Source organism: Acinonyx jubatus, chromosome C1 (genome assembly GCF_027475565.1).
Source record: "Acinonyx jubatus isolate Ajub_Pintada_27869175 chromosome C1, VMU_Ajub_asm_v1.0, whole genome shotgun sequence".
Classification (NCBI taxonomy): domain Eukaryota; kingdom Metazoa; phylum Chordata; class Mammalia; order Carnivora; family Felidae; genus Acinonyx; species Acinonyx jubatus.
This window is the reverse complement of record NC_069381.1, coordinates 185,832,789-185,859,374: the sequence shown is the minus strand read 5'-3', so window position 1 is coordinate 185,859,374 and position 26,586 is coordinate 185,832,789. Positions and strand designations below refer to the sequence as shown.

Below are 26,586 nucleotides of genomic sequence, written 5' to 3'. Positions count from 1 at the left end.
CTTACAGAGTAGTTCTGAGGTATAAATGAAATGAATAATGTATATATAAAAGTACCTAAAAATAGAAATATAATTTACTCTTTATGCAAGATTTTTATAAACCTATGTTAAATTCATGTTAGAAATCTGTCCAGTATCTTTGATAACAGGTAAACGTATATTATGTGGCCTATAAAAATAGTCTTCAGAAGTGCCAAAGCAACTACTTCCAGATACTACTTTCTAGCTACTTAAAATATTTTATTACATTACCAACTACTTTATTAAACTTATAGTTAGGAGATAAAATTTACTTCTTCAACTGCATAATATTGTATTATATCTAATAAACATTTTACTCTTAAAGTATGTTTAAAAATATTTTTTTAATGTTTTTATTTATTTTTGAACAGAGACAGAGCATGAGCAGGGGAGGGGCAGAGAGAAGGAGACACAGAATCCAAAGCAGGCTCCAGGCTCTGAGCTGTCAGCACAGAGCCTGACACGGGGCTCAAACTCACAGAGTGTGAGATCATGACCTGAGCTGAAGTCAGACGCTTAACCGACTGAGCCACCCAGGTGCCCCTAACATATGTTTAATATATATGTAATTTTAAAAGAAGATGATGTAGCAACTTAAGTGTGGGGGAAAAAAGTTATCTGGAGCATGATACCTGTTCTTCTTCATTGATAGCAGCTATGTAACCCATAATACTTTGTATCTCTTCATGAGTTCCACCTTTGCACAGAAAATATTTAATTAGTCCATACAAAGAAGTCCTTATTGTTCGAATGTCATCTACAGACAGCTCACTGTATTTACAATCACTCCTGGAAAAGAAAGTAAAATGCGAGAATTGAAATTTAAAATTTTTATAGTTTAGTGCTTTTTTATACACAAGAATTCATAGTATAAAAAAAGATGTGTCCATGTTTCATGGTATCTGTTTTTTCTTTTTAAGGAAAACCTTTTAAAGCTAGGAGTTGCAATGACAAAGATAAAAATAGTTAAAACAGCTTCTTTTATTTATTTACTTACTTACTTATTTATATTTTAGAGACAAAGCACACATGAGCAGGGGAGAGGGAGAGAGAGAGAATCTCAAGCAGGCTCCACACTCAGTGGAGCCTCATGTGGGGAGCGATCCTATGACCCTGGGATCATGACCTGAGCCAAAATCAAGTCAGACGCTCAACCGACTGAGCCACTCAGAGGCCCCTAAATAGTTTATATATATTTAAACAATACTAAGGAGAAGACACAGTTGTAAGTGCTTTACACATTCTTAATTCTTTAGTTTAATCCTCAAAACAACCATAGGGTGTCACAGGTTTATTATCTCCTTGTCACAGACACAACTTAAGCACAGAAATTTGAGTAAGTTACCTACAGCCAGTTGATGAAACATAAGATTCAAACCCAATATATGTGATACATTGTTCATCATTTTAACCTCCACATTTTCCTGTCTCTCTGAAGTTAAAGGATATTAGAATTTCTGGAAAATAAATAATCTAGAAATTCCAACCCAGTGGCAGGCAGAAAACAGTATCGAACTGAGAAGGAACAAGGACATCATACCCATAATAAATCCTAAGTGTATCTAGGAGAAACTGCACACCGTACTTCTTTCGGAAAACTCTCCTGCTGTCTTTGATGATGGTGGAAAGATACTGTATATGACCTAAAATACAAAGTTCGCTCTTAAATGATATGCCTAAAATAAAATCCCACAAATAGTTATAAATTTCTAAAACAACTGTAAAATTTGATCCAACAGCCTGCTCTCTCACCAATTCGGAAGGGAAAATCTCCACGGTTCCAAATACGAAAGTCAAAGAGTAAATACTGATACATTTGTTGCAGGAGCTGCATATTTTTCTCTAATGATACCTGTTCAATTAGTAACTGAATTGCCATCAATACATTAACATCCATCAAGGCACTTGGCACCTGAAATCCAAACAGATGAGGGCTCTGTAAATTTCAGCTTAATTATCATTAAGCTACATTTAAATTACAAATGATTAATTCAGAATATCTACTAAGTATGAAAATCTCTGTTACAAAAATATAAACAACTTAAACTTTAATTTTTCCAATGTCTGCTAGAACATATTTTCCTAATGTCATATTCCTAAAATCATATTTAACAAAGATCCCAAATACCAATGCTAACAAAGCCCTATATAAAAAAATTATACACTATCATGTAAGATTACTAATTCTTGTAAAAATGTGATTAAGAGTAGGATAAAATACCTGCTTGTGAAATAAAATTACATCCACTAATATAAATGAAGCCATAGTAGTGTAATTTAAAACAATATTTACCTAGTAGGAAAAAAAACCCTAAAGACAAACTGCTATTTACAATCATTAGCCACATCTGCAAATTTGTTAAATTTGTGCTCACCTTCTGAAGTAAGGCACCAAGAGTGGCAACTCCATGGGAGTGAATAAGATTGTCCTGGTTGATGGGATGTCTTTGAATAAAGTGTTTCACAATCAAGATAAATGTTGCAATTAGATTTCTCTCTAATCTTGACTCTGAGGAATTGTGAACATGTCATTAATGATCATACTACTCTAAATAATTTTTATAACACATTTTCTATATCATAATGCAAATAGTAACAAACAAGAATTTGGTTGAGCAATTTGCCTCCAAAGGTCATTTGCAGAATGCAAATATCAGAGAAAGCAGCAACTGCATATTGTATACTTGCATGCACATGGAAACATTTTTTTCTACCATAAGTTTAGCAATGCTGTTATATTTCCATTAACAGGAGAAACTGCGGACAATCAAGAGTAAAACGAACATCTTAATTTTTTTGACTAAAGTATTAATGCACTTTTTGAATTACATTAGTAAAATTAGGGATGGGCTGCTTCAGCTACAAATGGTTAAATTTCTTCCTAAGGGTGGCAAGACATTTTAACCTATTTTTCAATTAATTCTCAAATTTCTCAATGACTATTGTGTGTTAATTTCATCTTAATACCTGAAGCCTTTGTGGAGGTCAATACCACCCAATCTCCTTCTACAGGTGTTACCAATTCAGAAACTGTACTTTCATTCATTCCTTCAGAAATCTGTCCTTCACCAAAGTGGCTGATTTGTTCCAACAGAGGAAACAGTACATTTAATCCACCTATACAGTTTATGATGTCCTGAAAAAGAAAATTACAATCTTTTAATCTTATAAAACAAGAGCAATTTTGTCATTTAACACCCACACAGCATGTGTGACATTAAAAATGTGCTGAACTTTCAGGCAATGTACAAGATAGCCTTAAGCTAAAGGAACCTTAATTCAGGGAGATGCTTTGAAGAGTAGCCACAGGGTGGGAAGGTGCACAGGGTGGGGGACACCTGGATGGCTCAGTAGGTTAAGCGTCCCGCTCTTGATCTCAGCTCAAGTCTTGATTCAGGATTGTGAGTTCAAGACCCATGTTGGGCTCCATGCTGGGCATGAAGCTTACTTAAAAAAAAAAAAAAATGTAGCTAGGGGGATTCACCATAATTAATACTCAAGAAACACTATGACAGACCATTTTTACCACACCTTTGTTTTCCAAAGTTTAGGGATTCCAAACACAAGCAGTCCAAACTTGACCCCATAAGTAGACTTTATAATGTAACACTAATGATATGAGGAAACAACTGTCATAAGGCAATTAAGTATAATAAACAAAATAAATTAAGAAAAAAATCATTTGGTGGTAGAAATATGACTGACTCCTCTACTTTTAGTTAACAAAGAAGTTGAAGTGGGTGCCTCTGAATGTCAAAATGACTATTTTGAATAGCTTAACAAAATACAGTCCATATTCTTTGACAAGTTAGTAATCTCTCTGGACTCAGTTCCTTCATCTGTAAAATGAGGATAATAATTCCCACTTTGTAAAGTTGTTACCAGGATTAAGTAAGCTAATAAATGAAAATGAACTGGTACTACCCACCCAAGGTTAGCCATTATTAAGTGCTAAAATATTCTGATCTGCCATCTAGAAAGTTTCATTCTTTACACAACCCTCTTCATACTTTTTGTCTTCATGCTGATATTTTTTTTAACATTTAAAAAAGTATTTTATCTCTGAGAGAGAGAGAGCACACGCAAGCAGGGGAGGGGCAGAGAGAGAGGGGGACAGAGGATCTGAAGCAAGCCCTATGCTGACAACGGTGATCCCGATGCAGGGCTTGAACTCACAAACTGCGAGATCATGACTTGAGCTGAAGTCAAACACTCAATCACCCCTTTCATGCTGATTTTTAAAAGCTATGTATAGTAAGCAAATTAAGTTTTGGGATGGCAAGTATTTTTTTTTCAGTTGTCACGTAACTTTTTTTGTGTTTGATTGTGCTGCAGTATAAAAATACAATGATCCTTTTCTTGTTAACTCTGATCCCATATGATTTCCCCATAGCTGTACCTCAAGGCACCAAAAATTACTTTGATTTTTAAGTATAATGTATGGCACAAATAATCAGCTTTCTATATATAAGTAATACATGAGAACTAGCCTTGTAAAACCAATCTTATAAGTGACAGCAAAAGTTAACTTATGAAAGGGCAAATGCTACATATCTTACTATTTTAACAGATATGATTAAGTGGTCTTATCTCACAAAGAGAAAAATGCTTTATACCACATAACATGAGACTAACATTAATTAATGGATTCATTTTTATATAGGCAGAACTATCCTAATAATGTCTGTTCCATTGAAACAATAAGCATATTTGATTGGTGTTAACTGAGGACAAGATAAAACGGATTTTTTGCTGATTTATCAGCAAGTCCCCTTAAAATATCTTTTATATTTCTTTTGATTTTACTTAAGCTATAATTTCTATTTAAGAAAGATCTTTTAGAAATAGGATATCTCTGACTTGACTTTCACAGTAATCTAAATAACCTTTATTAATTTAGTCACTCAGTCAAAATGTTATTGCATATCCCTGTACCAGGCACTGGTGAAAAAAGCAGTGGTACCTCTTTTCAAAGTTCTTAAGGACTACTGGAGAATCAAGCTCTAAATTACCAAGCAAATTATTATTCATCACACTAAGTGAAATGATAAACTATTGTAAGTATTCATAACAAGAGCAGTTAACTCAGTCTTGGAAAATAAGCAGAGGCCTCTATATAGAACCAAAGACATTATGTCCAACTGTCACATATATATGAGGCACATCCAGAAGTCAGACAAGATATGACAGCTCCAGAGGGGGATGTGGGGAAGAGGAAAAGTCACTTATCTTTAGCCTTAGGGAGGAAAGATCGAAGTATGTTAAAAGCTAATAGACGGGAGACTGTTGACAGAAGCATGTGATACAGGAGAAAAGGGATAATCAATGAAGTCTCTGAGAAGGTAAGGGATGAAATCTGTCACATAGTTTTAGGAATGAAATACCTTAAAAGTGGAGCAATGATTTTAAGGTAGTATTATTTTTCTTAAGGAAACTGTTAAACAGTTTAAGGAGGTAACTAAGTTTCAAGCAAATTAGTCCTTCAACTACTTAATTGTTTATACCTCAAACTGTATATCTTGCTTGCAAACATTTTCACTGAGACTTATTATTCAGATCAACCTGGTGGTGCTAAAAAGACAAATTCTTTAAAAGGATCTGTAAACTTACATAAGACGTTGCTCATCATTAACTTACCTTAATGTCCCAGTTCACTACTTTGTTTCCTGTTAATCTTCCATGCAAACAATTAGTAGATAAATCAAGACAGATTGAATTTTTGCAAGCCTAAGAATAAAAGGAAAATATGGCCAACAGCTAAGCACAATGAAGACAAAAACATAACTTTATATATGAAATATTTCACCATAATTTAAAATGATAAAATGCTTACAATATTAAGTTTAGTACTGCTATTCTCATTGCCTCTTAAAAGAATCAGGGACTAGATTCTATTTTTTCTTTTAAATATAAATTATTGTCAAACTGGTCTCCATACAACACCTAGTGCTCATCCCAGCAAGTGCCCTCCTCAATGCCCATCACCCACTTTTCCCTCTGCCCACTCCCCATTAACCCTCAGCTTGTTCTCAGTATTTAAGAGTCTCTCATAGTTTGCCTCCCTCCCCGTTACTTTTTTTTCACCATTCCCCTCCCCCATGGTCTTTTGTTAAGTTTCTCAAGATCCACATGAGTGAAATCTGACTGATTTATTTCACTTAGCATAATACCCTCCATTTCCATCCACGTTGCTGCAAATGGCCAGATTTCATTCTTTCTCATTGCCAAGTAGTATTCTATTGTACATATAAACCACATCTTCTTTATCTATTCCTCAATTGATGGACATTTAGGCTCTTTCCATAATTCGTCTATTGTTGAAAGTGCTGCTATAAACATTGGGGTACATGTGCCCCTATGCATCAGCACTCCTGTAAGGGACTAGATTCTAAAGGACTCACTCATCAAAAGCAGGTCACTTCTACTTGTCACCTGATAGAAGAGCTATAGCAACAAGTTACTCACCCATCACTGGAGTTTACAATTTTTTCTCTTTTAAGAACAAATTGATGGTGGCCAGAGGGGAAGGGAAGGGAGTGAGGGTGGGGAGGGATGGGCAAAATGAGTGAAGGGGAGTGGGAGATCCAGGCTTCCAGTTATGGAATGAGTAAGCCACAGGGATGAAAGGTACAGCACAGGAAATACAGTCAGTGGTATTGTAATAGTGCTTATGGTGACAGACAAGAACTACACTTGTGGTGAGCACAGCACAATATACAGACTTGTCAAATCACTGTGTTGTACACCTGAAACTAATGTAACATTGTGTGTCAACTAAACTTCAAAAAATTTTTGGGAGGGCGCCTGGGTGGCTTAGTCAGTTAAGCATCTGACTTGGGCTCAGGTCATGACCTTGAGCTTCAAGAGTTCGAGCCCTGCATCGGGCTCTATGCTGGAGACCCCTTCTAATTCCGTGTCTCCTTCTCTTTGGCCCTCCCACACTCGTACTCTCTTCCTTCTCTCAAAAATAAACATTAAAAAAAATCTTTAAAAAATAAAAAATCCTATAAAGTTAAAAAAAATTAAAGTTTTAAACCAACTTATGCAAACAGCTTTTGGCTATTTATTTTGAGGGAGAATGAGCAAGCAGGATAGAGGCAGAGAGAGAGGCAAGTGGGACTTGATCCCATGAATCATGAGATCATGATCTGAGCTGAAATCAAGAGTTGGATGCTTAGGGGTGCCTGAGTGGCTCAGTCGGTTAAGTGTCTGACTTCGGCTCAGGTCATGATCTCATAGTTCGTGAGTTCAAGCCCCACATCGGGCTCTGGGCTGACAGCCTGGAACCCGTGTGTCTCACTCTGTCTGCCCTCCGCTGCTTGCACTCTGTCTCTCGCATTGTCTCAAAAATAAATAAATATTTTTTAAAAATTAAAAAAAAAAAAAAAAAAGAGTTGGATGCTTAACCGACTGAGCCACCTAGGTGGCCCAAGATTTTGAGTCTTTAACAAATTCAGTGTTCTATTCCCATGAGTATTTCCCTAGGCATAATTTCACTGGTACACATAATTATGTGATTAAAATGTGAGATACAGAAATCACAAAACAGGGCACCTGGGTGGCTCAACTGGTTAAGCGTCTGACTTCAGCTCAGGTCATGATCTCACGGTTTGTGGGCTCAAGCCCTGCATCAGGCTCCACGCTGATGGTGCAGAGCCTGCTTGGGATTCTCTCTCCCTCCCTCCCTCTCTCTCTCTCTCTCTCTGCCCCTACCCTATCTCTTTCAAAATAAATAAATAAACCTTAAAAAAAATCACAAAACAGAAAAACATATGATATAAAATTCTAATCACAGGCATAAGACACTTTTCCTTCATGTTATAGACAATTCTGGATATATTCATATTAAGAGTCTAGTCTGCAATTCTAGAAATTATCAAATGTATTTGTTAACTTCCATGAAGGATTATAAAGCATATAACTTCGCATCCAATCTGTGAATTTGCAGATAATGAAGCATCCTTGAATCCAATTACCATTAAAAAAAAAAAAAAAAAAAACTACTACAAATTTTAGCATAAATGATGCATCATTGCTTTCTTCTTAAGGCAACTGAGAAAAAATGCTTTAATAAAACAAACGGAAACTGAGTTTACACTTAACTCAATGTAAACTATATTAGTCTCATAGACAGAAATGTCTTTCTCCCATTACTACCTCAGTTTGGGTAGCGTGTATCTATGACCTGTCCTCATACAATACAACTTCTAATGGCACGACTGCTTCCCGTCTCCTATCCCTCCAATCCAACTTTCACAATGCAGCTTGAGACCTTTTTCTAAAATGTAAACCTTATCATATTTTGTTCTTCTGCTTAAAATCCTATCCACTGCCTACTTACTACTTAGCCTGCCATAGGAGGCTTGCTATAATCTGGCCTCTATGTGCCCTCTAATTTCATTTCCTGCCATCTTCTCTTCCTACTTGCTTAGTGCCCTAAACCCAAATATACGTAGATCCCAGTTTTAAAGTCTATGCCTTTGTAGATGCTGCTTGTTACATGTGGCACATCCCTCCTCAGCCCTGCCTTTTAAAACACAAATCAAACCATCTTTGTTATGATCTGAAAGAACTAACCACTCACGCCTTTATATTCTCACTATATTTTATACACAATTCCAACACAGAAATACTGTATGGTGGTTAAGGATATGCACTAAACAGACTGAATTCTAACTCCAGCACTACCATTCACTAAAATTATGAGGCTAAGCAAGTTGCTTATCTTTACTGAGCCTCAGAAAACCACAGCTCGTAAAAGACACGGGTAATACCATACATCCCTTAGAGTTTTTATGAAGGTTAAGTGAAATAATACATATAAAACATTTAGCATAGTGCTTAATATTAGTGTAAATACCCAATAAATGGTAGCTAAAAAGAAAAATGCTCATAAAATTACATTGCACTCACTTTCTTTTACATATTTACTTCAGTAAATATGTAAACTTGAGCCGAAGTTGGACGCTCAACTGACTGAGCCACCCAGGCGCCCCTGGTTATAAGTTTCTTAAAGCCAGACACTGAATTCATCTTTAGATCTTAAAAGTTCAGCACAATTCTTGGCATGGAGAAGACACTCAAAAAATTATAAACAATGGATGGTTCAACAACTCTTACAAGCGATTACAAAAATGAAAAGCTGTTGACTCTCAGAAAATCTTCAAGAGCAGCTTTTCTCAAACTAGCATTTGTTAAATAAGTGAGATGAAAAAACAGAACGTGTTCTATGTTCAAATAACTGGTCAAAGAGTAGGATAAAACAAAAGTAAACTAAGTTTTTTCTAATAAGACTTTTCAAGTATATGATCAATCTCCAAAATGGATATACAGAATACAGCATTTCCCCAAACTCCGTTAACCACAGAACACTTTTTATCATGATATATCACTGTTTCAAGAAATATTCCTCCAAAAAACTGTTTTATTGAGTATTTGTCATACTGAGTTTCTTGAGGAAAAACAATAATACCTATTTTCTTATTAGAGAATTTTTACTGTTGGATCTTCCAACTACTGGAAGGAAGTTCCAACAGTAAAAACTCAACCTAATGTTATCAAGTTTAAATTTGGAAAGAGAATAAATATGACAAACATAATGCCACAAAGACTCAGTTAACTAACATGTATCTAGGACATGCTATTAAATATATCAGTGAGATTAAATTCAATTATTTCCTATATATTTAATAATAACAGTAAACAGAAAATAAGTATATGATCTAGCCCCTGCCAAGAAAATAAAGTCTAGTTCAGTAAACAAACATACTGGAAAAACGTTGGTGTTACAAAAGGCAAACACTAAAAAAAATAAGGGTCCTAAGAGACTTTATAACCAATGCAAGGCATGAACCTTGATCCAGATTTAAGTTTTTTAAAAGGCTAAACAAAATATTTTTGAGAAAGCTGGGAAAATTTGAATGAGTTATACAGTACATAAATTATTGATAATTTTCCCAGGTAGGTTAATAATTACATAAATACATAGCTACATTGATACCTATGTCAATGTGCCTTCACAAAAGACAGGCAACAGGTGTCAACGGGTGTGGCAAAATTGGTAATTGGTGAATTCAGGTGGAGAGTATAGAGTATACATGATTTCACTTTACCATTCTTTCAATTCCTCTCTAGCTTGAAATTATTCAAAATAAAAAGTCAAGGGGAATACAAATGATAGGTGAATTTTATTAGGTCAGATATCACAAATAAGTATTAAAGTAATAAGTTATGACCATGTACTAGCTGGCTAAACTAGAAAAAAAATTCTATAGTGTATAATCTCACAAATAAAAGCATTTTTTGTGTCAGTGTTAACATTTAGTACAATTAAGGCAACTGATACTGTTTATGCCACTTTCCCTTTTCTTCTCCCAGTTCTTTCCCTCAGACTTTACAGACCTTAATTACTTTCACTAGGTAGGTCTTTGAAGGAAAAAGGACTATGCATGCTATGCATATAGGTAGTTTCTTTTTTCTCCTTCTGAAGTAAACATTTCATTTTTTTGGTTTGTTTTCTTGCTAGAATTACATTTAAAAAATAAACAAAAAAATGTTAACCATAATTCTGTTTAATCCCTCCTTCCAAAAAAGTGGGATAATCCAAGTTTAAACAGTTTCATTTACTAAAGTCAATTCATTAGTAAAACTTCCCACCACAACGATTCCTACTTATAATATATGATTCCTCACTCATACTACTGGGATGACATAATCAAAACATTTGAATCCTAGTTGAGAGTTGCACCTCCTCTTCCTTTGAAAATGAGTAATTTTTAAATTTAATTCAAGACTATCCTTCTCAATTAACCACTGAAATGACAAAAGGAACAAAAAAGGAATTTTAGTTCATAGCACAGTTACAAGTAGATACAGTCCATGCATTTACTCTCACCTTTGCAGTATAGTGAAGAAGGATGTTACCAGACAGGTCAGCCATGTCAGACTCTTGAAATTTCCAAGGGCTTAAACAGTTTGGACCTGAAAATTATTTACACACACGTACATAAACATCACTGAATATTTTTGGCCTCCTTGATTCTGTGTAATCAGAACAAAATTTAAAATTAAGTTGTTTCTCCCTCAGGCAAGTTCAAAAAGATTGAAATCATACTATGCATATTTTCAGACACAATGCTATGAAACTTGAAATCAATCGGAAGAAAAAATTTGGAAAGAAAATGAAAACTTGGAGATTAAAGAACATCCTACCGAAGAATGAATGGCCAAGACATTAAAGAGGAAATAAAAAAGTACATGGAAGCCAATGAAAATGATAACACGACAGCCCAAAGCCTCTGGAATGCAGCAAACGCGGTCAGAAGAGGGAAGTATATAGCAATACAGGCCTTCCTAAAGAAGGAAGAAAGGTCTCACATATACAACCTAACCTTACACCTTAAAGAGCTGGAAAAAGAACAGCAAATAAAACCCCAAACCAGCAGAAGATGGGAAATTATAATAAAGATTAGAGCAGAAATTAATTCTATTGAAATAAAAAAAACAGAAGAGATCAATGAAACCAGGAGCTGGTTCTTTGAAAGAATTAACAAAATTGATTAACCCCTAGCCAGTCTGATCAAAAAGAAAAAGGAAATGACCCAAATAAAATAAAAAATGAAAGAGGAGAGATCACAACCAATACTGCAGAAATACAAACAATAATAAGAGAATATTATAAGCAATTATATTCCAACAAATTGGGCAATCTGGAAGAAACGGAAAATACCTAGAAAAATACAAACTACCAAAAACTGAAAACAGGAAGAAATAGAGAATTTGAACAGACTGATAACCAGTAAAGAATTAGTAATCAAAAACCTCCCCAAAAACAAGGTCCAGAGCCAGATGGCCTTCCAAGGGAATTCTACCAAACATTTAAAGAAGTGTTAACTTCTATTCTTTTGAAGCTGTTCCAAAAAATAGAAATGGAAGGAACTTCCAAACTCATTCTATGAGGCCACCATTACCTTGATTTCAAAACCAGACAAAGACCCCACTAAAAAGCAGAACTATAGATAAATTTCCCTGATAAACATGGATGCAAAAATTCTCAACAAGATAGTAGCCAACTGGATCCAATAATGCATTAAAATAATTATTCACCATGATCAAGTGGCATTTATATGGGATGCAGGGCTGGTTCAGTATCTGCAAACAAATCAGAGATATATGATACTAATAAAAGAAAGGACAGAACCACATGATTCTCTCAATAGATGCAGAGAGAGCATTTGACAAAATACAGCATCGTTTCTTGATAAAAACCCTCAAGGAAGTAGGGATAGAAGGATTATAACTCAAGATCCTAAAAGCCACATACAAAAGACCCACCACTAATATCCTCAATGGGGAAAAACTGAGAGCTTTCCCCCTAAGGTCAGGAACAAGACAGGGATGTCCACTCCTGCCACTGTTATTCAACATAGTATTAGAAATTCTAGCATCAACAATCAGACAACACAAAGAAATAAAAGGCATCCAAATCGGCAAGGAGGAAGTCAAACTTTCACTCTTCACAGATGACATGACACTCTATATGGAAAACCCAAAAGATTCCATCAAACACCTGCTAAAACTGATCCATGAATTCAGCAAAGTGGCAGGATATAAAATCAATGCACAGAAATCAGTGCACCAATAATGAAACAGCAGAAAGGGAAACCATGGAATCGATCCCACTTACAATTTCACCAAAAAACCATAAAATACCTAGAAATAAACCTAACCAAAGAGGTGAAAAACTTACATACTGAAAACTATACAAAGCTTATGAAAGAAACTGAAGAAGACACAAAAAAATGGAAAAATATTCCATGTTCCTGGACAGGAAGAACAAATATTGTTAAAATGTCAATACTACCCAAAGCAATCTACATATTCAATGCAATCCCTATTAAAATAATACCAGTATTCTTCATAAAGCTAGAACAAATAATCCTAAAATTTGTATGGAACCAGAAAAGACCCCGAATAGTCAAAGCAATCCTGAAAAAAAAAAAACCCAAAGCTGGAGGCATCACAATTCTGGACATCAAGATGTTATTACAAAGCTGTAATCATCAAGACAGTACGGTACTGGCACAAAAACAGACACATAGGTCAATGGAACAGAAGAAAATACTTAGAAATGGACCCACAAACGTATGGCCAACTAAGCTTTGAGCAAAGAATATCCAATAGAATAAAGACAGTCTCTTCAACAAATGGTGATGGGAAAACTGGAAAGCGACATGAAGAAGAATGAACCTGGACCACTTTCTTACACCATACACAAAAATAAACTCAAAATGGATGAAAGACCTAAATATAAGACAGGAAACCATCAAAATCCTCAAGGAGAAGGCAAGCAAAAACCTCTTTGACCTCTCCTGCAGCAACTTCTTACTCAATACGTTCTCCAGAGGCAAGGGAAACAAAAGCAAAAATGAAGTTCTGGGATCTCAGCAAGATAAAAAGCTTCTGCATGGCAAAGGAAACAATCAGCAAAACTAAAAGGCAACTGAAGGAATGGGAGAAGATATTTGCAAATGACATATCAAATAAAGAGTACCCAAAATCAACAATGAACTTACCAGACTCAACACACACAAAAAAGCAATCCAGTGAAGAAATGGGCAAAAGACATGAATAGACACTTTTCTAAAGAAGACATCCAGATACGGGCGCCTGGTGGCTCAGTCGGCTGACTTCAGCTCAGGTCATGATCTCACGGTCTGTGAGTTCGAGCCCCACATCGGGCTCTGTGCTGACAGCTCAGAGCCTGGAGCCTGCTTCAGATTTTGTGTCTCCCTCTCTCTCTGACCCTCCCCCATTCATGCTCTCTCTTTGTCTCAAAAATAAATAAACATTAAAAAAAATTAAAAAAAAAAAAAAGACATCCAGATGGCTAACAAGAGACATGAAAAAAATGCTCAACGTCACACATCATCAGGGAAATACAAATCAAAACCACAATGAGATACCACCTCACACCAGTAAGAATGGCTAAAATTAACAACTTGTGCAACAACAGATGCTGGTGAGGATGCGGAGAAAGAAGAACCCTTTTGCATTGCTGGTGGGAATGCAAACTGGTGCAACCACTCTGGAAAATATGGAGGTTCCTCAAAAAATTAAAAATAGAACTACCCTATAACCCAGAAATTGCACGAGTAGGTATTTATCCAAAGGATACAGGTGTGCTGTTTCAAAACAGCACATGCATCCCAATGTTTATAGCTGTGCCACTGGCAGCACCAAAGTATGGAAAGAGCCCAAGTGTCCATCAACAGATTAATGGATAAAGATGATGTGGTATATATACATAATGGAGTGTTACTCGGCAATCAAAAAGAATGAAATCTTACCATATGCAACAATATGGATGGAACTAGCATGTTTATGCTAAGTGAGATTAGTCAGAGAAACAAATACCCTATGACTTCACTCATATGAACAATTTAAGATACAAAACAGATGAACATAGGGAAGGGAAACAAAAATAATATAATAACAAGGAGGGGGACAAAACATGAGACTCTTAAATACAGAGAACAAACTAAAGGCTGCTGTATGGGTTGTGGGTGGAGGGATGGGCTAAATGGGCAAGGGACATTAAGGAGGACACTTGTTGGGATGAGCAGTGGGTGTTTGTTACATATAGGGATGAATCACTAGATTCTACTCCTGAAATCATTATTGCACTATATGCTAACTTGGATGTAAATTTTTAAAAAATAATAAAAATAAATAAAATTAAAGTTATTTAACAATATGAATTCTGTAAATTACTATACATACAACATTGCCATCAATTTTAACAGATGAATAACGAGAATGACACAGAAAATATTGTACATATTTGGTTGTTTTTCTATTTTTCCTTTTATTAAAGAGAGCTTGTTAACATAAATAAATACATAAATAAATAAATAAATAAATAAATAAATAAAATTAAGCTGTTTCAAGCTATTCAACACAGTTAAACCATACTAGCCAAAATGAACTTCATTTTGGTATCACCTTCAATTCATCTAAAACCTAGAAAAGTTGTGGGTCGTTCAATCTCCACTATAGAAAGGAAATTTTATACAGCATTAAAAACCTAATATCAAATATAACAAAATTTACCTATTAATTTATCTAATGTTAAGTAATTTAAATTTAGAAGAAAAAATAGCAGAATAACCAACAATGTGAAAAGATATCACAGAAATTGAATAGTAAATGAATAGTACTAAAAAAAAAAAAAGAAATGCAAATTCAAACAAGGTTCCACCTTACATCAATAAAAGGAGGAAACAGTATTGACCATTCCATGTGTTTTGTTTTTTTTAAAGTTTATTTATTTTGAGAGAGAGAGAGAGCATGGATGGGGCAGAGAAAAAGGGAGAGAGAGACTCCCATGTAGGCTCCACACCATCAGCACAGAGCACAATATGGGGCTCAAACTCACAGGTCAGTTCTTAAATATTATCAACATACATGTAAAACACTGTAATTATGTGAGGGATACAGGTGCTAAATAACCTTGTGGCAATCATTTTGTAATATACACGTCTATCAAATCATTACACTGTACATCTTAAACTTACGTATGTTTTATGTCAATAATATCCCAATCAATTGAGGGTGGGCAGACAGGGAATGTAGTGGGATTTTTCTTCCCTTTCAGCTTCCATTACAAATACAAATACACTCTTCAGATCAAATATATTCTTCAAAATATATGTAGGCAGCAAAAAAAAAAAAAAACTAAGTTTAAACAGTATGACTGTACATGCTCACCTGCTAAATACAATGCCTTCACTTGAGGAGGCTGTAGTCCTTCATAAAATATGATAACAGACCCTAGCTGGCCCTCCAGAGATGTGGGACATCCCCATTCACTATCTTGAGTTCCAGCTGATATCAATTTGGTAATCAATTTTGATTTTTCAAGTGTTCCTCCCCAGGAGGCTGATGACAGAATTCCACCAAATGATGTCCGATGAGGGATAATGGGGGAAGAAAAAGGTGGATCTGGGATTTGGGATGGTGGAGGAGTGGTGGTTCTTTGCCCAGCTGAACCAATGCAGCAGGAAATAAAAGGCTAAAAATTAAGAAACAAACAAAATAAATTACACCATTTTAATTATATCTCGATCTTCAGATTGAAAATAAAACAGCACATAAAATTAAAAAAACAAATAGATGGAAAATAAATTGTAAATTTTAATTTTATTGGATCATAATGTGTGCATGTGTGTGCATACATAAGAAGCCAATGAGAGATGTTACTTTTGGCCTATGGGATTTGGATGTGTTACTTTTATAACTCACATTATATCCTTCTGTAAATTTTGAAATTTTAATATTTTTAAAAACTTTAACAACTTTACTATATTCTAAAATAAAGGAAACTACTTTTCTCCCTTAAAATTTATAAACAGAACTACACATTAGTATAATAACACTAATTACAGGCTATCCTAAAATGAGCATCAGGATGAACATCAATAAGAAACTACAAGAATCAGAGAAGCACCTGGGAAATAACAGATTTCATTACCTTCAAAAAAGGCTGTTTTAGAATTATCTAAGAATTCTCAAAGAACTTTTACAATAATATTTTTTTTCCATTTCTAATACAATATGTAAACAATCTTTATTTTTGATTTTTTAAACAGAGCTATTACAAATTGCAGCTTTTATTTCTGATTCTTTTCCCCAAACACATTTTTGAAAATAAATCAATGTGCTATTTCCCAAGCTTACATCCTACAACCCTGACGTGTGAATCACCGCTACAATAATATTCTTTAAGAATCATCTCAATAAGTTCCATCTTATATTTGACTACAATGTAAAGGCTTAAAGTTTCTTCATTACTGTTTCAAATTCAGTGAGGATGGAAAAGAGACCATCATAATAGTCTCTAAGTATTTTGTACACTTGGGAGGGCTTTATTATTATTTTTCTAAAGATTTTATTTATTTTTAATTTTTTAAAGTTTTTTAATTTATTTTGAGAGAGAGAGAGAACACACTAGCAAGGGAGGGGCAAAGAGAAGGAGAGAGAGAATCCTAAGCAGGCTCCACACTTGCCAGGCTCAACCCCAGGAACCATGAGACCATGATCTGAGCCAAAATCAAGAGTCTCAAGAATGAGACGCTTAACCTACTGTGCTACCCAGACATCCCATGGAGGGTTTTATTAAATGATCCTTTGCTCTCCTCTATTAAATTTCTTTGGCTTTCCCATTTTAGGTCTTTTTCCCCATAAGTTTTTTATTACATTTGTTTCTTCTTTGAGTTGTTTTTCTTTATTACATGTTGTCCAACTTCATCTAATAATGATAGGCTAACAGTATTAAATATTAACTTACTATATCTTAGAACATACAAAACATATTAAAATCCCATGGTTCCATAACAAGTAGATAAGGTGTGCTTACTTCATTCATGGCAGGAAATCTGAGAGGGGCAGAGACCTTCTGCTGTCCGTTGTCATAGATATAGACAAAGCTCTGACCAAAGGGTCTTTTTCCAGGCATGTGAACAATGGTTATGTTGTGCTAGTAAAGTAAAGCATACATTTAAAGACTAAAATTACATTAAATCTTTGGAATGACAAATGTTTTCAGAGTATTACTCAATTAGTTTGTGTGAATAGCAGAACATTGAGATTAAGCATAATTAAATGCTGGTTAAAATTCTGTTCTTAAGAGTGAATGACAATTTTTTCTGTAGTACTACAAAAGCATTTATATATGTTCTAGCAACTTATACACAACTGTAACAAAGTATCTTTCCTGTATTTTCCAAGTCTGAGTATTCTTTAGAATCAATTTTCCTAATGAGAAGCATTTTATACTTTAAGAAAAGCAAGAGAGATGCATTGCTATTAATAATTTATGTTCTCATTTTAAACTGAATTCCTAAACCAAATCTGATTCTAGAAAACATGAAAGAAATGGAAATATTTACTTTTAATTTTTTAGGAGAAAAATTATTATCACTGAGTTTATAATGAGGATGATAATGCTATTAACTTCCTTATAAATTTCAACATAAGCAGAATTATGAAGTGAAAATTAATCAATGCTCAAAAAGGAGATAATTCCTGATGTACATTCACCAAATGTGTGATTTTAAAGAAAAGAACCAAAAAGTTAAATGTGATGTCCTAAAACCTTACCCAGAGGGAATCACAGAAACTGTGGTCAGGAAGCATAACTGCAGCATATTCTCTTTTTGTGCACACTGCAACAACCAGCATACCTGAATGGGTAATAAAAGCTTCAAAACCCATGCCACTTCCTGTAAAAAAGCTAACAAAAATATATATTATCAGAACTTTTGAAGTCAGTTCAGTTTTATCACTGAATACACACAAAACCGTAAGATCATCATGAATATCTTTATCAATAATGCTGTGGCTTACATTCTATTGCCACACATCAGTCCAACCTCATAACAATGGTAATTCCTAAATCTTTTATGGGCTTAATGGTTTAACAAATTATAAAAGGTAGCCAGAAGAGTGGAATTCCATTATCAAACAAAAGTAAAACGATAAATTTTGAAGATTTCAAAATTCTTTCAAATAGGATTCAGAAAGCATGAATAAATGTCTTAAAAATCACAAGGCATTAAATTTATTTAAAATTATCAGTTACCAAAGTAACTAAGTTTGGATGTACATACACATAGGTTTTGTGATCCTTCATATAAATATAGAGCACTTTTAATGGAACATAGAGATCACCATTTTAAAATTTATTACACTTTTTTCTCCACTTTTATCATACTTTTAAGAAGGAACTTTGTTTCCAAACTAACCAAAGACCCACCAAAATATTTGATGTATGTAATCAATATCATGAAAGCGATAAAACACTTATAATCTGTGTACGCCCTAAGGATAAAGCGGTTTCAGCTAAACTGTTGTACATTTAAAAACTAGATGCTTGAAAAGCTTTTTCCTGTTTAAGAATTACAGCATATATTGTTATGACAGTATTCATTTATATTCCATAACTTGTATCAGTACCTGTACAATTGTTTTCTTTTTCCTCCTTTGTTAGCATTGCCAAGAGTCAACTGATCCTGATCTAAGCAAAACCAAGCATTGAAAGAAAAGGCAGACCCTGGCCATTTCTGTATGGAAGGCACAGAGATTCCTGCCATACTATGTGACAAATTAAAATACTGCAGTGCGCTTTCTAGACTTTGTTTTCGGGCCATTGTCAGAATTGCTCGAGTCACAGGAGTAGTATAAGGGTGAATATACTCAGATTCATCCACTCTCAGCAATCTTAGCAGCTGACGTATTTCTTCTGAGCTCACTGACTGACTCCCCAAGGAACCATGAAGTGCAATCAAGTTCTCAGCACAAGTTCGATGGAGGGAAGAATGGGAACCAAGGGTTTCAATGATGTGAATTCCCATGTTTGCATTGACACAAGTAGTTCGACTCTGCCTATTAATACAACAAATTCTTTTCAGCCAATCAGAAATGAAGATTTGCAGATCATGGGATTCTAGCTCTGGAAGCCACTGGATAAGAAGCAAGAGAGGCTGGACATTACTAATGCCCAAAATCCCAACTGAAGTGTGGTCACCCTCTACAGCCTATAAAGCAACATAAAAGACAAAAGGTTAGTAACCATTTTGGATATGGAGATAATGGAACTTGTTTAATACAGCGAAAAAACTCACCATATTCATGAGTTCTTTAAGTAGTTCTAGCGGTGGCTGACCCAGGGATTTTAAAACCTCAAACATATGTGTATAACCAATTCTTTCTTTAAATACTTCCTAAGGGAAGGGAAATAAACACATCAAAACATACTTTCAAAGACTGAATTTGTTGATTATTTAAAATGTTGAATAATACCCATTTCAGTTAATACTGAAAAGACTGAGTACAGTATTTGCTTCTTAAATCACATCTTCATCTTTTTTTAATTAAAAAAAAATGTTTAATGTTCATTTATTTTTGAAAAAGAGAGAGAGAAAGAGAGAGAGAGACATAGTACAAGTGGAGGAGGGGCAAAGAGAATGAGGGAAACACAGCATCTGAGGCAGGGTCCAGGTTGTGAGGTGTCAGCACAGAGCCCAATGCGGGGCTTGAACCCATGAGCTGTGCATGAGACCATGACCTGAGCTGAAGTTGGACGCTTAACCTTACTGAGCCACCAGGCACCCTCTAAAATAGATTCCATAGGTCTTCTGAAATATGATGTGACAATAACCTACCAAATGTAAAATAAATGAAATTAGCAATAATTGTATAATTGTATATTATAAAAATATTATATAAATTTCAGATTAGGGTACAACCACTTTCATCTTCACTTGATTTGTAATTAGTACAGTATTACATTAAGTCAAAACAAAAATGGCAAAAAAATGAGAAGACTTTGGGGGTAACAGGAGCCAGGCAGCAGTCTCAAAAGACTAGAGTCCTGGCAATTTTGAGTGGTGACAGAAAAAACTGGGTAATTTTCTCTCCTCTTTTTGTATCTAAATGGATTGAATTTATCTCAAACACCAAGTTCATTTTAGAAAGGTCTAAGTCATATGTATTTTTGAACTAGTGGGCACACAAAGTCATAAAGTAAAATAAAAAGACAACAAAAATCTAGTAATGCTAAACTATTCCAGTAAATCAGGCAAAAATGTATACACTTTTATTATAAAATCAAAAGATTTAAACAAAATGAGTAAGACTGGTTGTCTCTAGGGAGAGGAACTAGTTGGCTGTGAGCCCAGTGGTAGAAAGAACATTTTTTTTCCAAAAGGTATTTTTTAATAGTAATTCAAAGGGATACATGGACCCCTATATTTATAGGAACTTCATGTACAGTGGCCAAATTATGAAAACAGCCCAAGTGTCCATCAATTGATGAATGGATAAAGAAGATGTGGTATATACATAAAATGGAATATCTTTTTTAATTTTTTTAACGTTTATTTATTATTGAGAAACAGTGAGAGACAGAGCATGAGCATGGGAGGGGCAGAGAGAGGGGGAGACACAGAATCTGAAGCAGGCTCCAGGCTCCAAGCTGTCAGCATAGAGCCCGACATGGGGCTCAAACTCACAAACTGCAAGATCATGACCTAAGCTGAAGCTGGACGCTTAACCGACTGAGCCACCCAGGCAACCCCACAAAACAGAATATTAGTCAGCCATAAAAAAGAATAAAACCTTGCCATCTGCAACGACATGGATGGAACTAGAGAGTATTATGCTAAGCAAAAGAAGTCAGTCAGAGAAAGACAAACATCATATGATTTCACTCATATGTGGCATTTAAGAAAACAAAACAGGCAGAGAACAAACTAATAGTTACCAGAGGGTAGATGGGTGGAAAGATGGGTTAAATAGGTTATAGAGATTAAAGAGTGCACCTGTGATGAGCACTGAGTATTATATCTGTAGTAAATGTATCTGTAAGGAATTGCTGAATCTCTATATTGTATATCTGAAAATACTACTACACTGTATGTTAACTAACTGGAATTTAAATTAAAACTTAAAAATCTAATACCTATCATTTTTAAAAAGGTATTTTTAACATAACCTTTTGAATTTTAAACCATGCATTACATAATAAAAAAATTATATCTTAAGACTTGAACATCACTTGAGACTTGAGTTTCATAATACAGTACAGCTAATTCATTATACTCATAAACCAATTACTTAGAACTTAAAATGATTTTTTTTCCCTTACAGAAACTATTGTAATTAGAATTAGATTCCCAAGCAGGCCTGTAAAATTGTAAAAGCTGTCTAGTAGGCATCTAACCATAAGCTACATATGGCAACATTTATAGAGCAAACATTAGTGTCCTAGTGGAACCAATGGAAAGTTAGTAATACTACTGAAGGCATGGCTTAGGAAACCAGGAATAATTCATTCATGTCTGCTACTAAAAGGTAAAGCATGAAATACATTACAGGTGGTAAACAGAAGGTAAAATATCATCATCATCATCATCGACACTGAGATTTATTAAGCACTTACCATGTGCCTGGCACTATAGGTTTACCACTTTACACAGATGATCTCACTAATCCTTAAAACTATTCAATGACGAAACTACTAGCACAAATCAGCATAAATGGACAACAGGACAGAGTTAGTAGTTGTGAATGAGACAGAAAGAAAATCCTGAGGTTTGGTAACAAAGAAGCAGAATTTCCACGGCCATTGTGAAAAACAAGTCCCAAACTGATAGGGCTATTCATATGAAAAATTTTCTCACAGTCTAGGCAGTCATAAACTGAGCAAAGAGTGAAAGAGTGATTATTTTATTAATGAAGAAAAACTATGATATAAAATTTAATTTTTTAAACTCACTAACCATAGAATCACTTAAAATGATCTTTTCAACAGCAGTGCTATCTTTGTTTACTGACACTGTAAGTCTCTATTAGCTTACGGTTCTATCATATAATTATATGCCTATCTTATAATCCAAAGCAGTCCCCATAGGTGTTTGTCTCAAAAGTTAACAGCAAATGATTCCTATACTGAGATAGTTTGTGAACTATTTCACTTCAGGTATAACACCAAATGTATTATATATATACTTTCATACATTACTTTGGGGATTTCATAGTGAAAACTGGCATATCTAGGATAACATTTTTGAGCTTGCGGATTTTATGTTTCACCTTAGCAGCTGGAGATTTATTCATTACTGCTGTCAAAGCCTTAATGGTTGATATAGCCAAACAATCCAATTGCCCCTGAAACACCTATCAGAGAGAAAAAAAAATAAAAAGGAAAGAAATTAACAACGTGTTCAAGATTTGTATTTAGTTAGGAAACCTTTGTTCTGAAAACCTGAAAAAATAATTACTTAACATGCAATACATTCCTCTTACAATAAAATAGATTTCTGAAACACTATACCTGCAAGAAAAGTTACCTACTTGACGAAAATAAACCATGTGTCAAGAAGGATAAAGCTACATTCACTCATCACTTTGAAATGTTTTGGGAAAAAAACCAAAAACCGAAAAGAACACAAGCTTAACACATGCTTTTAAAAATAATGGACAATCTCCAGAGGAAGGGAGAAAGATCTATCATTGAAAATTCTATTATATTTTAATTTCCCTTCAAAAATACACTGAACTTCCTAGCTTTAAATTTCATTAGCATGTATAATAAGGTATTTAAAATGGTGTTGTCTATTTGGTTTCCAAGCCTTGTGTTATAATTGAAATGGTGTATTTATTTACCAATCAATCACACTTGCAAGCAATAAGGTATACCTATTTTTACATAAGATGCAGAATTTGAGGTAGAACAGAAAATGAAATATGTATCTATAAGTATTATCATGTTTTTGAGTAGGCAAGCTTTAATGCCAAAAACTGTAAGAAAAAATAAAAAGCAGCTTCATTTTGTCTATTTTGTATAAGCTTCATCATAAAGAGAAGTGTTAAGTTTCAGAACAGTGCATTTAGAGACAAAAGGTGAAAACAAAATACAACATTAACATTAAAAAATTGAATATGACTGGGTTATATCATCAGGCTTAATGAACCATGAAAGCCTTACATGAGAACTAGAAAGCTGTAAAAACTAACAGTTCCAAAAATCTGCTTTTGGTAATATTACTATGACTTAAAGGCAGTCACTTCATGAGTAGGATTTTCCTCTCTCCCTCCCACTAAAAATGATTTAAGGGACTGATTAGATCTTTGTCATTTTAAGCTAAGCTCTACCAATTTTAGGCAAGTCATTTAAGCCAGTATCTTGATTTTTGTTGATGTTGTTTATTAAACATTATTATATATATATATCTATTATATGTGTAATAAACATACTATGCATTAATAATTCTGTATAGAGAATTTCTTATAAATAAGATCTTTCCTACACTTTGTCCAAAGACTAGTCATCACAGTACCTACAATTAGGAATACTAACATAAACCTCTGAGAATATCATTGTAACTGTTTTATTAATCTATATAGGCCTTGAGAGGGACTAACATTTATAGAGAAATCTAAAATGGTACTCTGTAATTGGTATTTTACATCCAGAACAGAAAATAATCATCATATCTATACCATAGCTCTATTTATAAACCTGGATATTAAGATAATATTAATAAAAGACATCATGAAAGCTCTCTCACAAACATTTCAGGAAAGAAAAATAACAAAGCAATTTTTATAGGTGGTTTTTTCCAAAATGAATTACCTAATGCAGAAAAGCAACAAAAACTGCTTATTTCTGCCTTTTACCCACATAGAGGTGACTTTCTACAAAAGACAACAGTTAAGTTTTATGCTAAATTAAAGAGAGTTCAGCGTCTTCTTCCCTTCCTCCAGGATTCAGGTTGTCCATTGAATTATAATCATTACTTGTCAACAAGAAGCAAAGAATCAAGGTATTAAAACTGACCATTCATATTCACAAACAAAGCCCTAAGTTCCCAATACACCACAATGCTTAGAAAAAGAAGCTCCCAAAATATGAAGTCACCACCACGTTGATATTGGGATCCCATTCCTGTACTTTATATCTCCTCAAATTGACAAGAATACACACATACAAAGATGGAATACTGTTGATCATTTACATCAACCACCAAGATTTCAACAGATTTATCTTTTAGATGAAAAAAATTTTTAATTTTTTTAACAATTTTCAAAAATAATTAATGAACATTAGGATTAGATAGTGTTGGTGTATTTTAAGACATAAGAAGAAAAGTACAGGAATAGTTGCTCCCATTGACTGATTTTGGACTTCAGCTGAAACAAGATGCAGGCTTTGTAGATACCTGGTCCTCATTCATTTCTGTCAGTAATTTGTTGGCAAGGTCTTTCTCGTTCTTGTCTGCCACCTTATTGTTAGCATTTAAAAATAGCTGTTAAAAACAGAGATAAGAATAATGGAGAAAGAACATTAAATTGTTACCTATAAGCAGAAATGAAATTTAATGGATTTCCATGTCTCTTGAAAATAAATCCAAGAATCCATTCGTGAAGAATACTATTTTAAACTGACAATCAACTATTCACTTTTTGGATTACAAACTAACATTAGGTCATATACTATACAATAAATTGGTATTTATTTCTCTCTTGGAACTGAAAATTACTAAAATAATAATAGCAACAAGTAAATTAGTTAATATTCCTAAATTCTTAAAGAATTAGCAGAAAATGTCTCATAGATAAGAAGGAAATTTGTTAGTGAGACAGATTAAAGATACTGTAGTAAATAATGTACAGTGAGGATTCTGTAGTCAAGTATATTGGTAGAAGCTAACCTACCTTTTAAAGTTTCTTTTTGAAAATACTTCTCAGACTCTCAAATATGCTACTGTACTTTGGAAAAGGTATACATATTTTTCAAATTATCAAGAGTTAGGCATAATTTATATTAGCTTCTATAAAAGGGGGATTAAGGATTTTCTCTGATAAACATGAGGATTGCTAAGGGAATCAAGTATTTTTGTTTAAGTATGGAAAACTAGCATTCCAAAAGATCTCAGTCACATTTTGGATAAAAAGTTAATTCAAATGAAAGTGAAAAGGGAAAGAAAGAAAGACTTATAAAAGAATTTATCAAGAGCATCCAAGGAAGGAAGTTCTTCTTAGGAAGTTCTATCATTTCAGAAAATAGAAAAGTCCAGTAATATACTGAAATAAGGCAATATAAAATAAAACAGATAAAGGTAAGGCATGATATGATATGCAGAGCATATATAAAGTTTAACCTAAAAATAGATTAGTGTACACAACACAGGCTTTGGAATCAGAAACCTGGATTTGAATCTTGGTTCTGCTACTTACTAGCTGTCTGGTTTTAAGGAAAACTACTTAACTTCTCTGAGCTTACTTTCTCAAAAGGGAAAAGAATATCTCATGAAATAGTTGTGCAGATTAAATAAAATAATCCATGCTAGGTTATTAATACAATGTCTGACACATAATAGGGTTTAGTAAATGAAAGCTGTTATTAATAACAAAAATTTTTTAAACAATAGTATTCCATATTATCTGGTACAGGAACACAGGAATGCTAAAAACTGATGAAAGCAAAAATGAGTAAAGTCTTCCCAGAAAGCAAACCATATCAAGAATCCTAAAATTACTCTTTAAGTCTATAATTGTATTTCTAGACATTTACCTTAAAAATGGTCAGAAAAGATTTGAGAATCGAGATCCTCACTTCAGCTTTATTTACAACAGCAAAAAGTAAGAAACTGCCCAAATATCCTTAAATAGCAGAATACTTAAATAAATTATGGTTCATCCATAGACTGAAAGGGAAGTCCTGAAACTTTCTAGCCTCAGGACCACTTAACAGTCTTAAAAATTACTGAGAACCCCAAAGAAATTCTCTTTATGTGGGTTATATCTATCAATATTCACCATATAAGAAAATAAAATAAAGACATTTAAAAAAATATTTGCTTATTCATTCAAAAAAATAAACCTATTACAGGCTGACATAAGTAACACATTTATGGGGAAAAAACCCACTCTATTTTCCAAATATACTTAACTGAGATTGGCACTGCTTTTACATTTTATAATTTCTTTAAATGTCTGACT

The 26,586-nt window shown here is 34.0% G+C and overlaps 1 protein-coding gene across 7 annotated transcripts in view; it reads right to left on the bottom strand.

Annotated features, from left to right (window-relative positions):
• NBEAL1 (neurobeachin like 1) overlaps nt 1-26,586 on the bottom strand; it is a 164,982-nt gene that overhangs the window by 86,067 nt on the left and 52,329 nt on the right. For 5 of the 7 annotated variants that reach the window (XM_053215576.1, XM_053215575.1, XM_053215578.1 and 2 more), the window contains 14 exons: nt 24,804-24,890; nt 22,675-22,758; nt 19,704-19,802; nt 19,036-19,616; nt 18,181-18,313; nt 17,438-17,557; nt 15,790-16,093; nt 10,916-11,001; nt 5,659-5,748; nt 2,989-3,157; nt 2,397-2,530; nt 1,774-1,933; nt 1,562-1,664; nt 654-810 (listed from right to left, as the gene is read on the bottom strand). In XM_053215576.1, coding sequence (XP_053071551.1) covers nt 654-810; nt 1,562-1,664; nt 1,774-1,933; nt 2,397-2,530; nt 2,989-3,157; nt 5,659-5,748; nt 10,916-11,001; nt 15,790-16,093; nt 17,438-17,557; nt 18,181-18,313; nt 19,036-19,616; nt 19,704-19,802; nt 22,675-22,758; nt 24,804-24,890 — 2,307 coding nt within the window. The remainder of the gene's footprint in view (nt 1-653; nt 811-1,561; nt 1,665-1,773; nt 1,934-2,396; nt 2,531-2,988; nt 3,158-5,658; nt 5,749-10,915; nt 11,002-15,789; nt 16,094-17,437; nt 17,558-18,180; nt 18,314-19,035; nt 19,617-19,703; nt 19,803-22,674; nt 22,759-24,803; nt 24,891-26,586) is intronic. The other 2 variants (XM_027053013.2, XM_053215577.1) reach the window with 1 other exon arrangement.